We start from the raw sequence: 27178 nt of genomic DNA on the forward strand, positions 1-27178 counted from the left end.
TAGGTATTCCAAAATAAAAGCATAAATAAATCCAAAATCCAAAAAAACTTCTGGTCCTTAAAGCATTTCAGATAAGGGATTTTCACTCTGTACTTTCATAATTTTTCAAATATAATTATATTGTACCACATCCAAAAATTATTACAGGAGATTGTCATTATGTGCAATGTGGATCTTAGGAGGAGGAGGAGTAGGAGGAGATGATGATGATGATACTAGCATATCTATCTTGTTTGATGTGTCATACTATGCTGTTGTGTCAATAATAATAATTATACTTTATTTGCATTCCGTCCTATTTCCCCGAGGGGATTCAGGGCGGATTCCAGCATAAACAAACATAAAGGCAAACATTCAATGCCGAGACACAACCACAACAGAGATAAAGTTTCAGCTCTGGGGGGGGGGGTGCTCATCTCCATTTCTAAGCCAAAGGTCCATAGACACCTCCAAGGTCATGTGGCCGGTATGACTGCATGGAGTACCGTTACCTTCCTGCCGAGGCAGTACCTATTGATCTACTCACATTTGCATGTTTTCGAATTGCTAGGTTGGCAGAAGCTGGGGTAACAGTGGGAACTCAGTCCATCCTGTGGATTCAAACTGCCAACCTTCTGGTCAGCAAGTTCAGCAGCTCAGCATTTTAATCCGTTGGGCCACCATTGCCCCTTTAGACATCCTTCTACCATTAGCCATCGTTCTTCAACCTGACAACTTCCAGATCTGTTGCACTACTATTTCTACCTTCCCTGCCCAAACTGGTTCTGTTGGGTTGGGGACATTTTTTTTTAATTTAAAGAATTTGCATATTTCCCTTCAGTAACAAAGGCTCCCAGAAAGGCTTAAATTATGGGATCTAAAATCATATAAATCTGGAAGACAACAAGTTGCTTTGATTTAACTTGGGATTTTTTATTTTGCTTTTCTTGGTTTCAACATTTTATGAGTTTTTTAGTGTTGTTCCATGCCATTTAATTGGACAGAGCCTTGAGAATCAATCTCGTGGAGAATATACCTTATAAAGGCCTAAAATGATAAGCACTCTTTCTATGATTTAGCCTTTCTCAAGCAAATAAATAGAAATTGACATATTTTCTGAAGATGCCTCCCACCATCATTGTGCAGAGATGTTTAGTTCGAGGATGGCACAGTTAGCACTGCCAGTTCATTTGAGGTGGGCGTAATGAGACCTTCCTCATTTGCACTTTCGTTTTCCAATAAGAGAGCAATAAAAGGATGAATGAAGAGAACGTGATTAAAACTTTCAGTCCCTTCCACCTTTTTGTGGGTAAGGTTTGGGGGTGAAGTGACTGGTGCAGGAAGTTGAGAAAACCAAAAACACATTTTTAAAAAATCCAAGCACTCCATGCTGCCATGCAATGGAAAAGCAAAGTTTACAAAAAACGGAACTGCAGTTACAAGAAAAACTATTTCAAGAAAGCAGACAGGGCCATTTTTTAATGTTTCTACCAGATGGCATAGCTTTTGGGCGGGTTTTTTCCTGATGCCATTCCTTTTTTATCCTCAACTGAAGCTTAAGATGAACTGAGCTTTGTCTTTTTATTTGTCCTATATTTATTTATCTATGGCTGTGTCTGCAGTAAGTGAAATGCACCAGAATAATCTGCACCCCAAAATCTATTATGCAGTCCGGGCAGTCAGTATGTCAACTCTGGTTCCCTGTCCTCCTGGTAGCATTGCCACCATTACTGTTTTGCTGGCAAGAACCAATTCTTTGGCGACATTGTTCCTGGTGAGGTCACAACAAGGTGCCCAGATATGTGACCACCAGAAGGGACGTTGCCAGCAAGGCTCTGCTGGCGAGCTGCTTCTGGCTGGTGAAACAGTGAAGGTTCTTATTGACATATGGATACTCAATGGACCCAGATACAGCACAATTTAGCTGTCTCCACATCAAAAACATAGGGAAACACTTTGGAGTTCCTTGCAGTCCTTCTTGTGCTGGATTAACACCTGAGAGCAGCACTTCTGCTGTGGAATTGCCATAAGCCATGTTAATGGCTTGAAGGGGGTTTGAAGTGAGCACATTCTATTTGGCCCACGTCATAATGGTATACAGTAGAGTCTCACTTATCCAACATAAACGGGCCGGCAGAACATTGGATAAGCGAATATGTTGGATAATAAGGAGGCATTAAGGAAAAGCCTATTACACATCAAATTAGGTTTTTATTTTACAAATTAAGCACCAAAACATCATGTTATACAACAAATTTGACAGAAAAAGTAGTTCAATACGCAGTAATGCTATGTAGTAATTACTGTAATTACGAATTTAGCACCAAAATATCATGATGTATTGAAAACATTGACTACAAAAATGCGTTGGATAATCCAGAACGTTGGATAAGCGAGTGTTGGATAAGTGAGACTCTACTGTATTAGCCCATGAACTAACATAACATAAGGTATATTAGTACACACCAGCAAAAACTAATATTCATCTCTTGATGACTATTACTTCAAGTGGGAAATAGATACTGTAGAGAGGGACTTCGTAACTTCCAAAGTGGTCCCCAAAACAATAATTTTCAAGTAAATCTATTCCCCAAATAAAACAACTGAAGTTGAACATGTAATTTCTTGTTAGAATGTCAACTCCAGTCAACTGATGTTGGAGGAATCCAACAATATATCCCAGATTATAGAAGAACATGAAACACATCTTTCAGTTACTCGGGGCCATTCTACACAGAAATGCAGAAGAAACTGGGATAAAAGGTGGGGTGGCTACATGACTTTGTCGAAAATACATGCTGGATTGCATTAACAGATGAAAAACACATGTTAAAAAGGTGTGCTTAAAATCCAATTTCGGCCAAAAAATGTGCATATTTGCATCACTATATATCCCTGCACTCAAAAAAAAAAAGTATGACTTTGCTGCTATTTGCTAGTGTGGGCTGCTCCAGTGCATTTTAAAACCTTGAAACAGCTGATGAAGGCTGTAAACAAATGGAGTCACAGACACACAAGTGGCTAAATTGAAGCACAAATGGAAAGCAATTCCCATGAGAACTCTCTGCAAGCATTCCTTTGTTCTCATGTTTAAACAGAGCTTGAATTTACACAATGGGCACCAGCATGGCAGGCAAGTGACCCCATAGGGAAACAGGGTTCAAGAGGGCAAATGTAAAGGCAGCAGGAGGATGAGGAGAGATAATGATAAGAAATCTGCTTGTGTGCACATTATTACATTCGCATCAACGCTCATGAGGTCCAGTGTACCTTGGAGAGTCAATTAAAAAAAGTAAACTTCCAGCAGATGTCCCATGTCCATCTTGTGGATTGCTACAACTGAACCTGCCAGGATGGCGGGGGATCATTTACTGAAACTGACAACTCCATGTCTGGACTCTCCTTAAGGGACGGTGATTTTTAAACCCACTTCTTGATGCTGTCTGGAAGGGCCCTTGGTTACATATTCATTCATCTTTCTATGTTCTTCTGTAGGAAAGATGTACTCTCCCTTCCCAGAGAGCTTTAAGCAAAGTTTATAATTATTTGTTTCCAAAAACCTAGTTCTGCAATTCCTGACTTTGGACAAGATTGTTTATAACAGAGGCAGGCAACATGTAGCTTGCAGGTCACATACCAGCCTCCCACCCATTGTGTAAGTCTCAACAACCCTCAAAGTTTTCCAGTCCCTTATTGCTTCCTCAGTACCAGGTTCTCTGGACCACAACAGATCCAGAGAGAGGACAAAAGACCAAACTCTCCTAAGTCATCTATCCTGGCTTCCAAAGCGCCCCTCAATTTTACAGGTCTCTAGTTTCAGTTTTGTTACGGAAACTTTATTACATCTTACAACTTCTCTACAACTTTATTACTCCTTACAATATCAAGAGTCTGGGTAAAAACCAAGACTTCGTGGATTAATATGGATAAAAAGGGAAACAACACCAAGAATACTGCAAATTTCTACATCAATGGCTGAATTAAACCTGCTTTTACATCAACAAACAATTTCCCAAACTCCTGAACACAAGATGATCAGCACTATCTAGGCAATTACATCACACCCGCTCTACTAGAACATAATTCTTTTTTATTATCATTTTAATTATATTTTGGTAGATATTTTTGCTATGGAATGCAAAAGAAAATGTTAACAGTGGTCATTCTTTCACACAATAATTGAGTTGCTACTACTTATTACTCGGCAAGCTATTTGCACATTTCATTTTGAATCACACAACAGCTATCAGTTGATCACATTTGCAATCCTACACATTTAAATCGTTGAAATTAATGCAATTTAGTTCTGAATAAATATGAGTATGTCTCCACTGTAATTAAACAAAACAGATAACAAAGTCAAAATATTTAAAAGGTTAATAGTCTTAAATGTCTTAATTTATCAACATGCATTGCAGCAAAATGTGCTATTGGTTACTAATATAACTTTTTCTCTCTCTCAAACGGTTAGACAACAATGACTATAATGGCTGGAGATGTTGGGGACTATTCAAGAAGAGCACCTTAAAACAATACATAACTCAGTATGTAACCTCATTTCCCCCAAATTCTGAAATCTATATTACTTCAGACATGTATTTGACCCTGCAGCTGTCTTCCTTTTGTAAATCTCCATGAAATCAACGCATCTTCCAAACAGATTGCTTTTTCCTCTATTGTGAGAACAGAAACAAAGAGCAACAGAATTCCCTCCAGCCCTGTAGCACCTCTCTGTCTTCTCCATGCCAATACTTCTGCATTAGCCCCTCTATGCCGTGTCAGTCCGTGTCTGTCCACAGGTTGGGAGATGGCTTTGTCTCCATGATTTTTGTTCACCTTCACATTCTGTGGCACATTTGATCTGGGCTCATTGTGTTCTCTTTGAATAATGCAGCCCTGTCATGGGCCTCCTTGCACCTTGTAATGTGTGGGTTAATCTGGACAAGGTTGAATTTGACATGCCGACAGAAAAAGAAGCTAACAAATAAATATCCAGGCACAAACACTGTAATACAATTTGGCTTGAATTATGATTGACAGTATTTTTTAACATCTTCAGGTTCAAAGGAAGTAAACAAGGTATTGAATTCTCTGCTATAAATTACATTATCCACAGCTGTGTAGAACTGAAAATAGTGCATGGAAGTGGGTTGCTGTGAGTTTTCCGGGTGGTATGGCCATGTTACAGAAGCATTCTCTCCTGAAGTTTCACCCACATCTATGGCAGGCATCGTCAGAGGTTGTGAGGTCTGTTGGAAACTAGGCAAGTGGGGTTTATATATCTGTGGAATGTACAGAGTGGGAGAAAGAACTCTTGTCTGTTTGAGGCAAGTGTGAATGTTGCAATTGGCCACCTTGATTAGCACTGAATGGCCTTCCAGCTTCAAAGCCTGGCTGCTTCCTGCCTGGGGGGAATCCTTTGTTGGGAGGTGTAGCTGGCTCTGATAGTTTCCTCTCTGGAATTCCCCTGATATTTGAATGTTGCTCTTTATTTACTGTCCTGATTTTAGAGCTTTTTAATACTGGTAGCCAGATTTTGTACATTTTCATGCTTTCCTCCTTTCTGTTGGAATTGTGGGGTTCGATGGCTTCTCTGTGTAGTCTAACATGGTGGTTGTTAGAGTGGTCCAGCATTTCTTTGTTCTTAAATAATATGTAGTGTCCAGGTTGGTTCATCAGGTGCTCTGATATGGCTGACTTGCATGTGGACAATTTCAACAGAACAGAGGAAACCATGAAAATTAAGAAAATCTGGCTAATAGTATTTTTAAAAATTCTAAAATCAGGACAGTAAATAAAGAACAACACTCTAAGACAGGGGATTTCCAGACAAGAAACAATCAGGGCCAGCTAACACTTCCCAACAAAAGATTCCCTCAGGCAGGAAGCAGCCAGGCTTAGAAGCTGACAGGCCATTCAATGCTAATAAAGGTGGCCAACTGCAATATTCACACTTGCCTCAAACAGACAAGAGTTCTTTCTCCCACCCTGGATATTCCAAGGATATATAAACCCCACTTGCCTAGTTTTCCAAATGACCTCACAACCTCTGAGGATGCCTGCCATAGATGTGGGCGAAATATCAGGAGAGAATGCTTCTGGAACATGGCCATACAGCCCAGAAAACTCACAGCAATCCAGTAATTCTGGCCATAAAAGCCTTCAACAACATGGTGCATGGAAGGCTACACAGAACGTCTAGGGATCAACTACAGAAATGACCCTGTGGGTCTCTCTATTGTTCGTAAGTTGTGATCCATAGGTTCAGAAGATCTTAACAAGTTTCCCCTTTGTGTGATGTGCAAGCAAGTGAAATATCACAAAATAAAGCATCTGTTTTTAACACAGGGAATGGACTCTCACATATAGGCTTTGCTAGAATCATTTCCGGCAGCTACTGCAAATTTTTCAAATTTTCTATAGAAATATCTCCATACAGAGGCTCACCAAAGCAACAACAACACTGGCATTTCAGTGCTAGGCAAAGATATTTGGTTCTCTGGTGTCCTTTAGTCTAAATAGTTTTTATCTTTGTTAGATTCTTCTTCCACAGCTCTTTTAAGACATTGCAGCCTGCAGTGTTGCTCTTTTTAATGTTTCCTTTATAATGATTTTACTTGTATTTTTCCTCTTAAATTAATTTGAGAATTTACTCACAGGCTGGGATATAAATACTCATAACATTAATGTAATTAAATTAATGCAATTGAACTGCAGCATTGTTCCCATGTTATACAGGAAAATTATGAAGATACTGCTCAGCAACATCTATATTGCGATGCAGCAATAATAAACACAGATGAGGAACAGAAGGCGAATAGGCATTTGGCTTGGTCTATGCATTGCTCTGCGGTGATACCAGCCAACTAAAGCACTTCTTCCATGGAAAGTAGCACCTTTTAAGTATTCTCAGTGACATGGAGAGTACAGAAATATATTCAGGTGTACATCTGGCCTGGCAAGGTTTCCACTTTTCCTTCTCCAACCAATTCTGGTGCATGGCATTCATTTGCTTCTACTCAAAACAACTGTTCAAGAATAAGATGAGAGGAAGAAACAGTAGCCTACAAAACGCAGACTAGAACAGCAGCTTTTAACAATGCATTGCTGTGAGTTTTCCAAGCTATATGGTCATGTTCCAGAAGCATTCCCTCCTGACATTTCGTCCACATCTATGGCAGAGGTTGTGAGATCTGTTGGAAACTAGGAAAGTGGAGTTTATCTATCTATCTATCTATCTATCTATCTATCTATCTATCTATCTATCTATCTATCTGTGGAATAATGTACAGGGTCAGAGAAAGAACTCTTGTCTGTTTGAGGCAAGTGTGAATGTTGCAATTGGCCACCTTGATTAGCATTGAATAGCCTTGCAGCTTCAAAGCCTGGCTGCTTCTTGCCTGGGGGGAATCCTTTGTTAGGAGGTGTTAGCTGGCCCTGATTGATTCATGTTTGGAATTCCCATTCTTCTAAGTGTGGTTCTTTATTTACTTGAAATAAATAAAGCATCATAGGGGAATCCATGAAAAATCTTAAAAATCAAATGTAAAACAGATTTTACAATAAAACCACACAAAGCTAACTATTTGATTTACAGTCTGTGTAATGCAGTGATTCTCCACCAGTGAGTCCCCAGATATTTTGGCCTTCAACTCCCAGAAATCCTAATAGCCAGTAAAGTGGCTGGGATTCCTGGGAGTTGTAGGCCAAAACATCTGGGGACCCATAGGTTGAGAACCACTGGTGCAATAGCTATTACGTACGACAACTATTACTATCAGGTATGGTTATCAATTTCAACATTTTATTTACCATCCAAACAAGAATGATTCACCTCACCTTGATTTTATTAAAAAAAATTATAAATTCTTTCTTGGACAATTTTTGAGATGAAAGGCATTTGGGACATCAGGATATTATGACATTATTATTATATTATTCAATATCAAGAGGAAATTTTACTTTAAAATTAACAGAGAAAATTGGGAAACATATCTGAATTAGCATAATATATAATTTGATTAAGCCAATTAGGGATAGAGATATTTGATATTATTGTATGTTGGTTTTATATCTGTAAGCCGTCCCGAGTCCCTCTGGGGAGATGGTGGCGGGGTACAAAAATAAAATTATTATTATTATTATTATTATTAGATAGGGTTTCACAGAAAATAAATGTCTTATGAAGAATTCATGACCGAAAAAAAATTGTGAATTGCTGCGTTAAACTATGGTTCTGGAAACAAGGGATTTGATTCCATGCTCAGGCATGGAAACCCAGGCCCCTTGTACACTGCTATGTAAAATCCAGATTATCTGCTTTGAACTGGATTCTATGACAATGTAGACACATATAATCCAGTTTAAAGCAGAAAATGGCCCCTTCTACACGGCCATATAATCCAATTCAAAGCAGATAATCTAGAATTTATATGGCAGTGTAGAAGGGAACAATGTGGATGATCTGCTTTGATAATCTGGGTTATATGACAGTGTAGAAGGGGCCCCACTGGGTGACCTTGGGTGAATCACATAACTCTTGGCCCCAGAAAAGCCCCAGGTGAGGTCACCATAAGACCAAAATTACATGAAGGCACAACGACCAAAGAAGGCTTTTGTAAATGGTGGTAATCTGTGCAAAACACTTTGAGCATTTCCAAAATAAATGAAAAATATTTTCTATTTACAAGATGAAAGGTTACAAGAGGTTCTTGAGTCTTTCCCTCCTACATATCTAGTCTCCTCATCTCTGAGATCTCAACTGTTTCTCAATCTTCTTGACTATACATTCCGACTCTTAACCCTCCCTGCACACACACACTGCCCTGTTCTATAAAATCCTTATTCCTTTGATGTTCTCACTGCCAAAAATGATACCGCCTTAGAGCAAATAATGCTAGTCCCCAGGCCACCTTTTCTCTTCTGCTTTCTCTTGAGAGAAAGAGGAAGCTCTAAGAGTGCGAGGCACTTGTAAAAGCACAGAGCACAAGAGGTTGGATCCCAACCTTCCCACAATGCAGGTTTTCTCAAGAGGGGAGGAGAGGTTAGCTGGGGGCACACGTTCAACTGCTCAGTTAATTGTGATGCACTGGAGCGGACCTGTAAATCTGAAGCAGCATGTTCGTGACACTGCAAACTAAAGTACCATCAACCAAATTACCCATTTAATGCACTTGTTAACAAGCCAGAGGTCACATATGCTAATCCATCAAGGGGACCATGCAGAATGAAAAACAGCCTCATGGACAGAAACACAGAAGGAAAAGGAGCCGGACACAGAGTACTTTCAGCAACTAGCCCAATTTTGGCTGAGTCAGAATGATGACTAAGCAGTCTATTTTAAAGAGGTGGAGATCGGTGGTAACAATATATACCTACTGTTCATTTGAAACGTCGCTCCTAGTTCTCCCTCCATGCCTCCATGCAGAGTTCAAGATGCAATGGCTCAGAGGCCTCTTTTCTCACTCAGCACAAGAGCAAGGTAGGTGTCACATCAGCTCCCTTTGACACATTTTACATTCACACTTCACACCCCCTTTCAGTAATCCATCTTCCCCTTCCCTCGTCAAACATCGACTAATTTAAAGGAAACATGCTAATCACCAAAACCAGAAGCATAGCTCATTCAAACTAATTTCCCAATCTGGAAGCACATCAACGACTAACAAGTTGATCACGGCACAAGCCTTTGTGGAGCAGAACGTCCTCATCGCAGGACGTCCTCTTCTCTCCGATCTCTGCAAATTTCCATCACTCACTGATGCCCCAAAGAAGAGTGAGGGGCTCCAACTACCTACCTGCCCAGATAAGGACATTAAAGGGAATGAAACACCTGGCACTACTTACATATACTGTAATAGTAATAATAATAACCATAATCATCATCTTTGTGTCTATCTCCCCGAAACGATTCAGGGCGGCTCACAAGTTACAGGCAACACTCTAGGGCAGTGGTTCTCAACCTGGGGGTCGCAACGCCCACAGGGTCGATTGGCCATTTCAGAGGGGTCATGGCACCATCTCCTTTGATCCAGCTTCCTGCTATGGGGCCTCCCTTGCCTGTCTCATGTCTCCTGCTGGGCCTGGCAAAGACGGGAGTCAGGTGAGAGGCTTCCTGTCGGGCCTGGGCCCTGCCGCAGGACCTCCCTTGCCCATCTCCTGCTGGGACCCCCTTGCCCGTCTCCCATCTCCTGCCGGATGGGCCCATCTCTCTCCAATGGATCTGAAACTGGGCCTTGATGTAGGGGTCTAGGCACCCAGCTCTTGCCGCCGGCCATAATGGATGCCCCCATAATGAAGTGCCCCCATAATAGGGCACCTCCACAATAGGGTTCCTCCATAATAAGGCACCCCTGTGGTCTATGGAAGTTTGAGCTGGTCTATGGAAGTCCGTGTGAAGGTACTGCAAGATATGCAGGCACCAATAGGGTGCCTATAATTTGGGGGGATCTCGGCAAAATTACAGCTATAAAGTAGCAACAAAAATAGTTTTATGGTTGGGGTCACCACAACACGAGGAACTATATTTAAGGGACACATCATTAGAAAGTTTGAGAACCATTGCTTTAAAGAAAGTGCCATTTCCCCTACCTTAGGAAACCATAGAAACTTCAACAGGCAATTATCAACAATTGGGAAACTGGTCATTTTACTGACCAATCCCTGCCATAACAAGCTCCACTTAATACAGCCATTGTTGCATAACTGCAGCTATGCCTGGGGGGCGGGGGGTAGGGTTGAAGGCTTTGCCCTTCTCCAATAATGGTGCCTTTCCAAAGAAATGTTCTTCTACCTCCCCACATTTCTAGCATAGCAGTAAATTAAAACTTCAGAAATACCATTTAGGCATTCAAAGAAAAGGTGCAGGCAAGGTTAATAAGGATATGTGAACATAGCAAGTGCAAGAGTTCTAAGTGTGAACAATTTTCAAGGTCTCACTCTCTGCAGTGCTAGAAGATTGAGGACTGAAAGAACATGTAATTGTGGAAAGACAATTCTTATGGGGAGGTCAATGTCCTCATTTCCACCCAGGCCTGTATTCTTTTTTACTATCAGCCACCTTGGAGCCATCTTATTAGGAAAAAGGGTTTAGGTTACAAATACATATTCAAAAGGCATACGTTCATAGCTCTCTGTCCACCTGATGCTCTGGTGTCAAGCAATAAGCACCCTGTCTGTAGTCTGCTACATCGCTCCACTCTTAAATTAAACATATACAGAATATGTTGTTGTCACATGATTGGTCATTCCAAGTGCCTAAAACTACTGTGGATGATTTCTTCTCCATTAACAGTCCTGTGCTTGCAGAACTCTACAGTGTTCCTAACTATTTCTTACGTTTCACCAGGTAGAATTTCCAAAGGAGTTGCTGAATGTAATTGTTCCGGTCAGTACTTTCTGCATTTAATTTATTCAAGCCTCACTGTCTACAATCTCATCTTCTTATTTCAAGTTCTAATTATCTTCCTTACATACTACGAGGGTTATCCAGAAAGTACATTACGTTTTGGAATTTAAATTGAACAAAGTATAGGAGAAAATATTTACCATATGCAGTTGAAAGCCACTCCCAAATACCACTTATCACGTAGTCATCATTCAAATCTAGGCACTTACCATAGCGATGAAGGAGCTTTGCAACTCCTCCCCCACTAAATTCTGCCGCTTGCTTCTTCAACCACTTGTTTCCAACAATGGGGGCGTGGCTGGCAACGCAGCATTTTGGCGATGCTGCGCAGCTGCGGAAAGGGGTGACTGGCTGGTTGAGGAAGCAAGCAGCAGAACTTAGTGGGGAAGGAGTTGCAAAGCTTCTTCGTTGCTATGGTAAGTGCCTAGATTTGAATGTCGACTACATGAGATGTAGTATTTGGGTATGGCTTTCAACTGCATATGGTAAATGTTTTCTCCTATACTTTGTTCATTTTTAATTCCAAAACGTAATGTACTTTCTGGATAGCCCTTGCATAAAAAGGACCTCCTACTTCACCTCTAAGTCCCCAATTGGTGCTTCATCTGGCTGCACAGGCCAGCTCTCAGGGTGTAGTTCAAAAGTGGGGAATAATATGCGATCCTCCAAATGTTGTTGGATTGCAATTCTGATCAGCTGTAGCCAGAAGAGGGAACCATGAAGGATAATGAAAATTGCATTCCAACACTATGTGGAAGGTCTTACATTTCCCATCTTTGCTGCAGCCGTTTAACTTTGTCTCTCTCCAAGTTTGTCCACACTGCTTTCATCTACTCATTCACCAGAAGGCAAACCTTCGAATAGTGGTTCTCAACTTGTGCATCCTCAGGTGTTTTGGCCTACAACTCCCAGAAATCCCAGCCCGTTTGACAGCTGTTAGGATTTCTGGGAGTTGAAGGCCAAAACATCTGGGGACCTACAGGTTAAGAACCACTGCCCTAGAGAAAGAAGGTGTTTTGGGGAAATGCAGTTCATTACCTCAGTTTTGATGACAATTAGCAGTCCAAACTTCTCAGGTGTCCTTCACTTTAGATACTCTCACCATCTCCACAACATATCATGGCCCTGCATCCCAAATATTGTTCTACAAACATGCAAGCATCCATACTTACATCCACAAGGCATTAAATGCCAACAAAATAAACATCCACTCATTAGAATGGGCACTTACTGGTCATCCCCAACCTTCTTCACCCATGCCATATCTCTCTCCGACTGACTGGTTGCAAGATCCTATGAAACATTAAGACAAGCCCTGTTATAGTAGAAGGGGAACAAGGCAAGCAAAAAAGAAACTTACTCATCATCATATGTCTGCAATACCCCAGTTTAACCAGTTAGAAGTAAGATGAATTCTGGAAGGAACTGAATGTTTGCCATTTTGCTTGGAAGCCGCCCTGAGCCCCCCTGAGGAGATAGGGCGGCCTATAAATAAAGTTGTTGTTGTTGTTGTTGTTGTTGTTGTTGTTGTTATTGACTATACCAGGAAAATATTAATTAAATAATTAATGTATTGATAGCCAAATTTTGATTTTCCAGGTGCTTTGGACTTTAGTTCCCATAACTTTCTGACAGCTTGGCAAATAGTCAGGAATTCTGGGAGCTGAAGTCAAAAATATCTGGAGGACCAAGTTTGGAAACCCCTGATTTAAGACATTTTCCCCATAAGACATGACACAACAATAATTACAAAACAAAAGTACCACATATTCTAATAGCTAAAAATGTGCAATCTAAAGAAAGCAAAAAAAGCAAGTGTGATCAAATAAAATTGGCCTAATTGCATAGAACAACTATAACCCCATTGGATCAAAGACTTGGCAAAATAAAGAACCTTTTACAATTTACCTAAAACTCAAAACAACAAAAACTGAGGCCTACTGATTTTTCTCAGGGAAATTAATTCCACGGTTTAGGTATAGCTTTGGACAGGTTCTTTCCCCATGTTGGTCAACAACATTTCAGTAGGCAATGAGATGCAGTAAGCAGCAAATGATATTCACAATTTGATGTTTTATGCAACTAATTTAGGAGACAAAAACATAGTTCATTGGGGTTCATGGCTAGAACTCAAGATGTGGGTTTCTTGCCTGTATGGAATAAGGAATTAACCAACACAACCTCTAAAGTCTTTATTGATCATATTCCTAAACTCTGATCATTGTCTAGTCAGCAACAAATCTATGTTGGTAGTTAACTAGACGTAAGAATGGGATATAGCATAGTAATACTAATATGCTTTAATTCTGTAAAATGAAATTCAGACTGTGGCCCATCATCCTTCTTTGTAAAACATGGTTTCTTGTCTGACAAACACAGCTTTAATTTTACACAAGGTCTGTTTTGCATCAGCATTGTGCCATTAATCCAGAAACAATAATACCATTTCAACCAGAGCATTAATACCTCTTTTCAACATGACTCTCATACTTCAGTAGTCACATGATCTTAGAATAATCTACATTATTAGCATGTGTTAAATAAAAATCTGTCTCTTGACTAACTCAGAATCCATTTTTAGTTTTATAATCGGATCAATGTTTTTTCATTGTCGTAAGCATTGTCGGTTACCTTGCATTCTTAGGAACATTATCTAAATTACACACAACAAATACAAAATACTAAGGCACCAGTCATAATGTGTTTCTTCGGGCTTTAATCTGTTTCAAAAAACTTGCCTTTTATCCCAAATTTTTACAGAAAACCCAGACGTTTAGACACGTGACCAGCCCTCCAGGCTACATCACTTTGTTGTATAATTGGGGAGTGACATTTTAGTCGCGGATGAGAGGCAAGTTTTCATGCTAGGAAGTGGCTCTTTCCTGGATTGAATTTTTTAAAGAAGGGGCATATGTGCAAATACTTGCATATTAGGTACAGGTTTCCCCTTGACCTTAAATCTAGTCGTGTCCAACTCTGGGGGTTGGTGCTCATCTCCGTTTCTAAGCCGAAGAGCTGGCACTGTCCACCTGCAAGGTCATGTGGCCGGCATGACTGCATGGAGCGCTGTTACCTTCCCACCAAAGCAGTACCTATTGATCTACTCACATTTGCATGTTTTCTAACTGCTAGGTTGGCAGAAGCTGGGGCTAACAGTGGGAGCTCACCCCACTCTCAGGATAAGAACCGCCGACCTATCAGTCAGCAAGTTCAGCAGCTCAACGGTTTAATCTGCTGCACTACCCGGGGGCTCCTAATATATACTTGCATATTAGTATATCAGTATTAGTGCACCACCAGAAGATATACTAGCAGAAGATACATTCATTAATATAAGATACATTTATTTGAATGCATTGCATAATAGGTGGGCAGTGGAGCATCCACAGCCATGTGGCTAAAATTAATGCAAAGGATTGGAAATGAGGACCACCCTCTAACAGTGAAGTCCAGAAACCAAGAGGAAATGTATGGCCAACTTGAGAAACTACAAGTCGCTTCTGGTGTGAGAGAATTGGCTGTCTGCAAGGATGTTGCCCAGGGATACCCAGATGTTTTTTGATGCTTTACCATCCTTGTAGGAGGCTTTTCTCATGGGAGCTGGAGCTGATAGAGGGAGCTCATCCACTCTCTCCCCAAATTCAAACTGGCAACTTTCAGGTCAGCAATCCAACCTTCAAGTCAGCAGTCCTGCCAGCACAAGATTTTAACCCATTGCGCCACCGGGGGCTCCTAGTTCAAATCCATTTTATTTATGTAATTCAAAATAGATAAGGTGGATTATCTGATTTGATAACCTGTATTATATGGCAGTGTAGATCCAGTCCTTGTGCTGCTGAACTGGTAATCTGAAAGTTGGCAGTTTGAATCCATGGGAGAGGGTGAGCTCCCATTGTTAGCCCTAGCTGCTGCCAACCTAGCAGCTCAGAAACAAGCAAATGTGAGTAGATAAAGAGGTACTGCTTCAGCAGAAAAAAGCAAGTCATGCCGGTCACACAACCAGGAGGTGACAAGGCAGGTTTCTCAGCTTGGAAATGGAGAAGAGTACCTCCCCCAGAGCAAGAGATGAGCACCGCCTCCAAAGCTGGAAGTTAAAGGAGAAGCCTTTGCCTTTGTCTGCGTATGTGGGACTGATTGTATTGTAACAAGGCATTGAATGTTTGCCTGTATTTGTTTACACTGTAATCCGCTCTGAGTCCCCATGGGGAAAAGGGCGGAATATACATCATTATTATTATTATTATTATTATTATTATTATTATTATTATTATTATTATTATTATTATTAGGAAAGGCTTTTACATGATCAGACAGTGCCCTTCATTGCCTCACCAAATACAAACCCCAGGATTCCACAGGATGGAGTCCTAGCAGATGAAGTGGAACACAAGCCCTATAAAATAGTGCAAAGTGAAAGGTCCTATTACATGGTTTCCAGGTTACCTGCGCCCGTGTCTCTTGTAGCTGCTTCACCTCAGCCTGGAGTCTTTCACATTCGGCTTTCAGCTGTTCCTCTCGGTGTTGAGAGTTCTGGACTTCCTGCCTCGATTCTTCCAGCTCGACTTCCAACCGCTGCACCTCCAAGCCCTCTGCCTCGCCTAAGCCTCTGGGGCTCTGCCAATTCATGGAACGATCCAATACTAGCAACAGAGAAACAAAGAGGAAGAATTGGCAGAAGAGGAAAGAAAGACATCAGTGAGCAAGTGCAAACTTTGTGAAAACTCTAGGTTTGGGGCCGGGAGAAGAAATCTTAGGCATGTTTGTGGGGGGAGATGCCTCTGGTGCCCCCTATTCTCTTTAGGACCAAGAGTGGAGAATCTCTTTCAACCTCAGGGCCAAATTCGATCTCAGAAAAGTTCTCAGAAGCTTTCCAGAAATGGCTGATATAAAATAGTAAGACCAAGTTTACCACATAATTTAAACATAAATGTTGTCACCAGACGTGCTTTCGTTGGCCATTATGGAAAAAGAACTGGATAGTAAATACCAGTTACATCTTGGATACATGACAACAACAGCAAGAATATTGTTTGTTCATTCCTGAAAATGGACTGAAGTACTGAGGATGGAAGAATGGATTGCTATGGTTGCTGAGCTGGCCCAAATTGACAAATTAACAAACTTTGAAGGATAAGCCAATTGAAGGTTGATTTTTTTAAAGACGGGAAACAATTTATGGAGTTGGGTTGCTGTGAATTTTCCAGGCTGTATGGCCATGTTCCAGAAGCATTCTTTCCTGACATTTCGCCCACATGTATGGCAGGCATCCTCAGAGACTGAGGTCTGTTGGAAACTAGTCAAGTGGGGTTAATATATCTGTGGAATAATGTCCAGGGTGGGAGAAAGAACTTTTGTATGTTGGAGGCAAGTGTGAATGTTGCAATTGGCCACCTTGATTAGTATTGAATGGCCTTGCAGTTTCAAAGCCTAGCTGCTTCCTGCCTGGGGAATCCTTTGTTGGGAGGGGTTAGCTGTCCCTGATTGTTTCCTGTCTGGAATTGCCCTGCTTTCTGAGGAGAGAATTCTTCTGGAACATGGCCATACAGCCCAAGAAACTCACAGCAACCTGGTGATTCCGGCCATGAAATCCTTCAAAAACAACTTTGAACAATAAGAAATCTACCAATATAATAACCTGTGGCTATAGCTAGTAGAAATTTTAGTAGGATTACTTAGCTAGATCTGTGCTGACAAAATGTTTTTTCTCTTTTCTAATTTTTATTAGAGTCACAGCTCTAATGTGTTTTACTTATATGTCTTTTCCTCCCTTTCCTAACTTTATCTCTCTCTTTAGTTTCTTTGACTGCATTTTGATTGAAACTGCGATAGTATATTAGATTAAAAGCTAATGTTAAAAATTAAGGGTGTGAGATTAGAATGTGTTCCTGCTTTAGCAACCTTTATTAATTGCAGAAACCATTCCTTTAAACATAAATTTGTGAGAACATTTACCTTGCAATGAGAAGTTAATATGAACCACTTTTGGTGCATAATAATGATAAGAAGTGGATGGTGATGGCAAATACATTACAACCTCCCTGCCTTCCAGTTTTTAAAGAGTGACAATTATGCTTTGAACATTTAAATGAAGAATGGTCAAATAATATTTCTGCAGTCATTTGGAAATGGATTATATTAGATAGATGTAAGTGTGTGTGTTTGTGTGTATGTGTCCATGTATCTATTTTTGTCTATCTCAAAGAATTATAGCACCATCTACTGGTAAAAAAAAATATTGATCCTCAACACAAATATCAGACAGGAAACAATCAGGGCCAGCTCACACCTCCCAACAAAGGATTCTCCCAGGAAGGCAGCCAGGCTTTAAAGATGCAAAGCTATTAAATGCTAATCAAGCTGGCCAACTGCAACATTCACGCTTGCCTCAAACAGACAATTATTTCTCCTACTCTGGACATTCCACAAATATGTAAACCCCACTTGCCTAATTTCCATCAGACCTCACAACCTCTGAGGATACCTGCCATAAATGTGAGCAAAACGTCAGGAGAGAATGCTTCTGGAACATGGCCATACAGTTCCAAAAACTCACAGCATCCCAACTCCATAGAGAAAAAAAATCAACAGACTAGACAATGCAGTCTCATTAATTAGTTTTTTCCCCCTTAGGATGTGGCTTCACCAACTTTTTCCAACCACCTGAAAATATATATTCCATGATACTCTGAGACATCACCTCCACACTATGAATGTACAACTACAGCTCCCAGAGAGGACCATATGAGATATTTCTGCAGAGGGACTTATTTTCACATAAAGGGTGTTTCAAATTTCAACCTCACAAAAGCACAAGGGTCTCCAAGGGATTGGGGAAACCTGGAGATCAAATATTTACCATGGCCACTGTGAAGCGACAGGTATTGAACTTCCTGGTTTGGAAGCTGAGAGTTGAGGTTCGGAAATGAGTTGCTATCTCTTTGCCTCAGCTGCTGCTCCAGGCTTCGGATCCGATTCAGATGGGTCTCAACCAGTGCTCTCTGCAGGAAGATCAGGGCCAGAATAGATGGAAAGAGAAAGGATAGGGAGAAGATACCTTTAGTTACATGGCCACAAAACCTCTTAACAGAGGAGATCCAAGATATGACCCCAGATTATTGACACCATCCTTCTTGTCCCACATTAAACATCCCTTAGAAAGCATAATAAAATATATAGCTGACCACATTTATGGCTTTTTTATTACACTATGTAACAATTTATATATGTGTGTGTGTGCCTGGATTGAAAGCATTATTCCTGTTTAACTGTGCAGTAGTTAACTTTGAAAGTTTTTTTATCATGTCAGAAGTGACTTGAGAACCTACTGCAAGTCACTTCTGGTGTGAGAGAATTGGCCATCTATAGAGACGTTGCCCAGGGGATGCCCGGATGTGTTACCATCCTGCTGGGAGGCTTCTCTCATGTCCTCGCAAGCTAGAGCTGACAGACTGGAGCTCACCCTGCCTCGCGGATTCAAACCAGCAACCTTCAGGTCAACAACCCAACTTTAAGGTCAGCAGTCCAGCCGGCACAAGGGTTTAAACCATTGTACCACCAGGTGACACTGGGCAAGTCTCACACCCTGAGGCCCCTTCTACACTGCCATATAAAATCCAAATGATCTGCTTTGAACTGGATTGTATGGCAGTGTAGACTCCTATAATTCAATTCAAAGCAGATAATGTGGATTATCTGCTTTGTTAATCTGGATTATATGGCAGTGTAGAAGGGGCCTTACAGTTCTCTTATCATGCTCTCAGAGAGGCAATACCCTATCTTACCATTTTAACTAACAAGACTGTTTCTCCCTCTCCTCCCTTTTCATTCTAGTCCTCTTCACAAAACTCCATTAGTCTCAGAAGAAGGCACACTCTTAGGCCCCTTCTACACTGCCATAAAATCCAGATTATCAAATCAGATAATTTATGTTATCTGCTTTGAACTGAATTGTACAAGTCTACACTGTCATATAATCCAGTTCAAAGAAGATAATTTGGATTTTATATGGCAGCGTAGAAGGGGCCATAGCCTTGATTTTGTGTTTGTGTGTGTGTCAGGAGCGACTTGAGAAACTGCAAGTTGCTTCTGGTGTGAGCGAATTGGCTGTCTGCAAGGACGTTGCCCAGGGGACACCGGATGTTTGTTGTTTTACTATCCTGTGGGAGGCTTCTCTCGTGTCCCTGCATGGGAAGCTAGAGCTGACAGACCAGAACTCACTTCACCCCCTGGATTCGAACCGCCGACCTTTTGGTCAGCAGTTCTCCTGGCACAAGGATTTAACTCACTGCACCACTAGGAGCTCCCATAGCCTTGATAATCACAAGAAACATGTTAGAAGCACACTGTATCCATTGGCTTGAAAGAAATACAGTATAATGAGCATTGCCACCATTTAATAATGTAGCATTTGATCATTCACATTTTTTGGTATCTGTGCAGGGTCTTGGAACCAAACCCCTGCAGATACTGTAACAACTTTACCTGTAACATGTTACTTTGACAATGAAGGTATATGGGCGTCCCTTTTGTAAAAGCACATAACTGATAAGGATATCACCCTTTCAGTGTGGCAAACACCATTTACATATTATTTCTAAAATGTTGTTTGAAAAAGGTCATTAAAATATTTAATTGCATTTACACCCCAATTTTAGTCAGTAATTTCAAAGTAGCATACATAGTGCCTTATCCTCCATACTCCCTTGTGATGTAGATGAGGGTAAAATCATCCACTGAATTTCACGAATGCAATCTATTTGGATCTTCCAACTCCCCATCTAACACTCGAATCACTTTTTCCTTTTAAAAACACAAATTTAATTAAAACACAATCTGTTGCTTGTAATGCCATGAATTTTAAAAAGTACGTCTAATCAATTCACTTTTTAAAAGATAACATTTCAAGCTGTGCTTAAATCGGAAGGCCCCTGATTGGAAGGCCAGTTTCCTGTCCTCCTGCTCGGAAGCCTCCACTCCCAGTTCTGCTTTGATCCTCATCAGCTTTCTCTTCATTTAGATTTCCTGAATAATGCCCGTGGCTTTCCGACAGCTTAGCTAGTCAGATCAAAGCAAAACTCAAATCTTTCTTCGTACTTTCCCACTATATTCTCCTCCTTTCCCCGACACCTGTTTCTCCTCTCTTCATTCTGAGTATCCAGATCTTCCTTTGTTTCTTCTTCTCTTTTTCTTCCTCTATGCCCCCTTCCACACAGCTGTAAAAAACCCACATTGAACTGGATTATATGGCAGCATAGACTCAACCCAATTCAAAACAGATATTATGGATTATCTGTCTTGATATTCTGGGTTATATGGCTGTGTGGAAGGGCCCTATGTTGTTGTTGTTGTTGTTGTTGTTGTTGTTGTGTGCCTTCAAGTCATAGAATCATAGAATCGTAGAGACCTCACGGGCCATCCAGTCCAACCCCCTTCAAGCAGTAGGAAAATCTCATTCAAAGCACCCCCGACAGATGGCCATCCATTTCTGACTTATTGCCATTATGGGGCTCACTTGGCAAGACTTATTCAAAAGGGTGTTGCCATTGCCTTCTTTTGAAGCTGAGAGTGTGTGATTTTCCCAAGGTCACCCAGGCCCCTTCTACACTGTCATATAATCCAGATTATCAAATCAGATCATCCACATTATCTGCTTCAAAGTGGATTATATGAGTTTACACTACCATATAATCCAGTTCAAAGCAGATAATCTGAATTTTATATGGTAGTGTAGAAAGGCCCCCAGTGGGTTTCCATGGCCAAATGGGGGATTCAAGCCCTGGTCTACCTGGTCTCATCAACACTGCCATATAATCCAGTTTCTGAATCCAGATTATTTGTCTTGAATTGGATTATATGGCAGTGTAGACTCATCCAGTTCAAAGCAGATAATGCAGATTATCTGCTTTGATAATATGGATTATATGGCAGTGTAGAAGGGGTCTGAGAAACATCTGGTTGAATCTTATGCAGCCAGAAAGTAGATTAAATGCTTGGTTAGTATGGTTATATGTTAACCGTTTTTACAACAATTTCAGTCTTCTATCACAGAATTTTTGGTAAAACTGACAAGTAAAGCATGTGTTAAAATCGGTGATTGCATCAGGATTGATGAGCAGCCTTTCTGATTTCATGAGAAGTGCCACTAAATGTCAGCTTAGCCGAAACAATTGCTCAGGAAGGCCTTTGGGGTGGAACTTTTGGCAATTCTCCACATGTTGGTTTTAGAAGAAGATCTGGTTCCAACAGCTAAACTAAAAAAAAATAGCAAAGCTGCAGTTTGAGCATATGTAGCAATGGCCATCATCATGTCACAGCATCATGCCAACAAGTATATGGAAAAGGAGGGCAGTGTGTGCCTTGCGGCCTGGTCAAACCCACCATCTGCCCCAGCTCTGATTCAAGGTCAGTCTTCTCCACACACAGCTTTTCATAGGCTTGGATCATCTCAGCCAGCTGCTCTTCTCTCTCCTTGCTTTTCTGCAACTAGGGATGGGAAGCAGAGAAAATAAAAGACAGAAAAAAACAAGATGAGATAGTCAAATTTGAGATTGTTCAGTTTCAAAGGGTAGAGACTGACAATAGCATCTCACGGTATTTTACTCATGCTATTCCTTCCTATGACTAAGCTCAGAGGAGATTTGTTCTTCCAATGTGTATCAAATGCTGAGTATGTACAGTGCTAGCAGTTCAGTCTTTCAGTTCACCAGTCCCTGTACTTTTGTTGAGCTAACATGATGATGAGCATTTCACTCAAAAAAAATTTATTTATTTATTTATTTACAGTATTCATATTCCACCCTTCTCACCCTGAAGGGGACTCAGGGCGGATCACATTACACATATAAGGCAAACATTCAATGCCTTGACATAGAACAAAGACAAAGACAAACGCAGGCTCCGAGCTGTCCTCGAACTCATGACCTCTTGGTCAGAGTGACTGGTCTCAGCTGGCTGCAGCTGGCTGCTCACCAGCTTGCGCCACAGCCCATTCCATATCTCCTCAATGGTTTATTTTGCCTCAATACATTAATTTAATTTTAAGTGATTCCAATTCTATCCAAGAGGCACCGTTGGACCAGGCAGCGCCTCGTAAGTAGTGTCATATTTTTGCAATGATATTATTAAAATCCTATCCAGAGCAATACCATCATCTTCCATTCATTTAGAGTTCTCCTATCACATCAAAAGTATTTTCTCTAGGAATCTCTAGGTCCTCTAGTGTGACTCTACAACAGTGGCTCCCAACCTGTGGTGCGTGGACCACCAGTGGTCCGCAAGAACTAAAATATGGTCAGCGGCCTCACTGTTACTACTATGGATAGTAACACAACCCAACCAAAAAAAAATTGTGTCTTCATTTTTAGGCCTGATTCAAAACATTGCATTGTAGAGACCACATCAGATCTAGATGATTAAATATAGTTTTCTGTGGGTGAGCAGATGACAACTATTGAATGGCATATGCTCTGTATCAGAAACTAGAGCTGATGTGGTCTATCCACTGCAATTTTCTGAATCAGCACCCCAAATAACCAAACTGAATCTAAAATTGGCCAAACACTGATTTCGTAGCCCTTTTGGTACTAATGTTGGAGAGTGGTCCCTGGTCAAAGTGGTCCCTGGTCAAAAAAAGGTTAGGAACCACTGCTCTACAATCAACTTCCTCCAGTAATGCTGGAAGACTTCGGCTGTATCCCAGGATTATCTTCTAATCCAATATTATCTGGCAGTGTAGACTCATATAATACAGTTCAAAGATAATCTGGGATCAGATCCTGAGATATAGGGCAGTGTAGATCAAACCTTAGAGATTTCTAGAGGTAATACTTCTCTAGGGCCCCTTCTGTACTGCCATATAATCCAGATTGTCAAAGCAAGTAATCCACATTATCTGATTCGAACGGGATTATCTGAGTCTACACTGCCATACAATGCAGTTCAAAGCAGATAATCTGGATTTTATATGGCAATATAGAAATTGTACTGAAAAACCTAGAAATTCCTAGAGATGTGTTCTCTCAGGTTAAAAAATAGCTATTTTTATCTATGATTTTTCACTTTCTTGAGGGTTCTATGCCGCTAACCCAAACAGAGAGATGACTGTCTATCCTAATATAATTAATCTTTTCCCCCAAAATGGCATCTTACAATAATTAACATAAATATGGTTAAAAGTATTTACAAAGGCATCAATAAAAACTACAACGTATTGTTAAAATCAAATTAAGCAATTCATTAATGAAAGCCTTTTAAAACAAATCCACTGAAAGATGTGAGATAAAAATCAATCAGGCAACAGGCCACTAAAAGCACTCAATTAAAAACTCTTGCAGTTAATTCCTAAGCGTTTGTCACTTGTCAACAGAAAGCAAGCAAGGAGAGTCATTCTAGCCCCTAATTGAGATTTTTAAACAACAAGAAAATGGAGACATTTCTCAACCTGTGCTGAAGTGTTCTAAAATGCTTTGGCAGCAAGTTGGGAAAGTATCCAACAGCTTTTCCAACAGGAAAGACGTGCATTTTAAACAGGAAGCTCTTGATGTTTTGGAAAACTGCCGGTGAAAGAAGACAATATTGGGCAGCTGGGTGGACCCATCGTCTCTATCAGCTTCTTATGCTCCTTTACAAGTCAAAGCTCAGGAAGTTATGTATGGAGAGGGGGCATTCCTGACTTACTTGCTATTACAGCTATTCTGTAAAGCAGCTATGCAGGCTTCCTTTGAACTCTAGAGGGAAATAAATATACTAAGGCGAGAGGACACACATTATAGTTCTAGTTCCTTGATGGAGTCAGACAGGATAATGTTATTATGCTATGCTAACTGTTGTGGTTCAGCCAGATGAAGAGCCTGGGAGAGTGATAGATGGTTCTTTAGATGAGGAAAAGGAGTATGGTGCCATATATTCTAGTTCAAAGCAGATATTGTGGATTATCTGCCTTGATATTCTGGGTTATATGACTGTGTGGAAGGGCCCTAGGGCCCCTTCCACACTGCCCTTATATCCCGGAATCTGATCCAGGTTATCTGCTTTGAACTGAATTAAATGAGTCTCCACTGCCATATAATGTGGGATAAACAAATAATCTGGGATCAGGTCCTGGGATATAAGGACAGCCTAAAGAAGGTTGTGTGGGGCTCTGGTGGGAGTTATTAATATCACTAAGGCCCTTTCTACAGTGCCATATAAAATCCAGACTGTCTGCTTTGAACTGGATTTTATGGCAGTGTAGACTGGTGGTGGCGCAGTATGTTAAAGCGCTGAGCTGCTGAACTTGCAGACCGAAAGGTCCCAGGTTCAAATCCCGGGAGCGGAATGAGCGCCCGCTGTTAGCCCCAGCTTCTGCCAACCTAGCAGTTCGAAAACATGCAAATGTGAGTAGATCAATAGGTACCGCTCCGGTGGGAAGTTAATGGTGCTCCATTCAAGCATGCCGGCCACATAACCTTGGAGGTGTCTATGGACAACGCTGGCTCTTCAGCTTAGAAATGGAGATGAGCACCAACCCCCAGAGTCGGTCACGACTGGACTTAACGTCAGGGGGAAACCTTTACCTTTTAGACTCATATAATCCAGTTCAAAGCAGATAATGTATGTTACGTATATTATCTGCTTTGATATTTTGAATTTTAAGACAGTGTAGAAGAGGCCTTACCCATTTCTTCCAGAGAATTTTACTGACACTCCTCTCAAACCACTGCTACCCCTTTTCTCTCACTTTGCTTTATATTAATATTTACAGTTGAATCTTCCTTCTCCACTAATGGATTCAAGGTAGCATGCCTTTGAGATTTCTGGTGTTTTCAGTAGAAAAATGGTACTAGAATTTAAGATGGAAATGTTGTTTGAGATCTAAACCAGCACAGAAGTATGATGTCGCCTAGCTTGAAGGTGTGATTCGAGACGTGGGTAATCCAATCTTCCCACCTGCCCTTGATTCCCATGATCTGCTCTACAATGTCATCTCTGTGCTATGGAATTTCCAGAGCTGAAACTGTAGAGCGCTTCCTTTCACCTCATCTTGCCTTTGAGGGAGGAAAACAATGTCATCTTTTTGAAAAACAAAGTATGCCCCACCGTGCTGCAACTCTGGTGTATACCGACAAGCTCTGGCACACGCCTGCTCCAAGAAACAACCAACAATGAGAGCAGCAGCAGGTGATCTTTATAGAGGGAAGAAGAGGGAAGAAGCAGGAAAATGAAATCTCCTAGCAACAGCAGTGGTGACAGGACCAGCCTGACCAAAAGGCACAGTGAGGTGGCTGACTCAGTCAGCAAAGTGGAGGGACAGAAATGGCTCTTTCCCGCTGCTACAGGAGAGAAAGGTATCCTTTAGGCAATTTGTCTTTCATTCCTTCAGCTATCTTGCTTCCCCCTGAAGCACATTGCCCTCTCACAAATTTTGCAGAAAGTTTCAACTACCAGCATCAGTAGAATTGAAGCTACAGGTTAAACAGCCACCATGAGTTCTTTTGGATATCGAATGGAAGAGCAAGCATGGTGTAGTGGTTTGTGCGTTTGACTACAACTCTGAAGACTAAGGTTCATTCCTTGTTCAACCATTAAAATATGGCTGGGTGATGATGGGTGAGTCACATACTCTTAGCTCCAGTAATTTATTATTCTTGATGAGTTCCTTCAAGTCATTTGCAACTTATGGCAACCCTAAAGAAACCCTATTGCAACCTTAAGATCTTGCTGACCAGAAGGTTGGCAGTTCAAGCCGCAGGCAGAGTGAGCTTCTGTGGTCAGCCCAGCTTCTGCCTACCTAGCAGTTCGAAAACAGCAATGTGAATAGATAAATAGGTACCGCTTTGGCAGGGAGGTAAAAAGCACCACTGAAAAACATGCCAGTGGTTCGACCAGGAAGACATCCATGGACGACAGGCTCCTCAGCATGGAAAAATGGAACAACAGCACCTACTGATGGCCAAGTCGAGCACAGCCTCCAGATGCCAGAGATTAAAAAAGAGGGAAGCCCGCCTCTGTGTATGTACTGTCTGTCTTTGTCTATTGTATAGCTACATTGAACATTTGCCATATATGTACTTGCAATCCACTCTGAGTCCCCTTAGGGAGACTGAGCGGAATATAAATTATTTTATTGTATTATTATTATTATTATTATTATTATTATTATGCGGGCTGTGGCGCAGGCTGTTGAGCAGCTGCAATAAATCACTCTGACCATGAGGTCATGAGTTCGAGGCCAGCCCGTGGCGGGGTGAGCACCCGTCAATTAAAAATAAAAAATAGCCCCTGCTCGTTGCTGACCTGGCAACCCGAACGATAGTTGCATCTATCAAGTAGGAAATAAGGTACCACTTATAAAAAAAGTGGGGAAGCAAGTTTAACTAATTTACGACCTGGAATGAGGAAGTGCCGTCAGAGTGGATGATGAAGCAACTGCTCCCCCCTGTGGCCAGAATCGAACATCCCCTCAGGAGAAGGTTAAATTGCCTCTGCGTCTGTCTGTCTCGGTCTCTGTTTGATGTGTTTATGGGCATTGAATGTTTGCCCTATGTGTGTGTAATGTGATCTGCCCTGAGTCCCCTTCGGGGTGAGAAGGGCGGAATATAAATACTGTAAATAAATAAATAAATTATTGCCATAAGACAGTAACAACTTAAAGAATCACAACAAAAAACCAACAAGAAATATTGTAAGAAAATAAAAAAATAATAGAATGGTAGCAACGTATCTACTCTTGCCTTTTACCTGGGAGTTTTCCTATGACTGAAAGCAACAGTTAAGGGTTTTACATACCAGCATTTTAAAAATGAATAGTCTAGG

The 27178-nt window shown here is 41.0% G+C and overlaps 1 protein-coding gene across 3 annotated transcripts in view; it reads right to left on the reverse strand.

The window, feature by feature from the left end:
• tbkbp1 (TBK1 binding protein 1) overlaps positions 1-27178 on the reverse strand; it is an 86205-nt gene that overhangs the window by 27435 nt on the left and 31592 nt on the right. For all 3 annotated transcript variants that reach the window (XM_062984618.1, XM_062984619.1, XM_062984617.1), the window contains 4 exons: positions 21764-21868; positions 18243-18384; positions 15830-16026; positions 12618-12679 (listed from right to left, as the gene is read on the reverse strand). In XM_062984618.1, coding sequence (XP_062840688.1) covers positions 12618-12679; positions 15830-16026; positions 18243-18384; positions 21764-21868 — 506 coding nt within the window. The remainder of the gene's footprint in view (positions 1-12617; positions 12680-15829; positions 16027-18242; positions 18385-21763; positions 21869-27178) is intronic.

Source organism: Anolis carolinensis, chromosome 6, assembly GCF_035594765.1.
Source record: "Anolis carolinensis isolate JA03-04 chromosome 6, rAnoCar3.1.pri, whole genome shotgun sequence".
Classification (NCBI taxonomy): domain Eukaryota; kingdom Metazoa; phylum Chordata; class Lepidosauria; order Squamata; family Dactyloidae; genus Anolis; species Anolis carolinensis.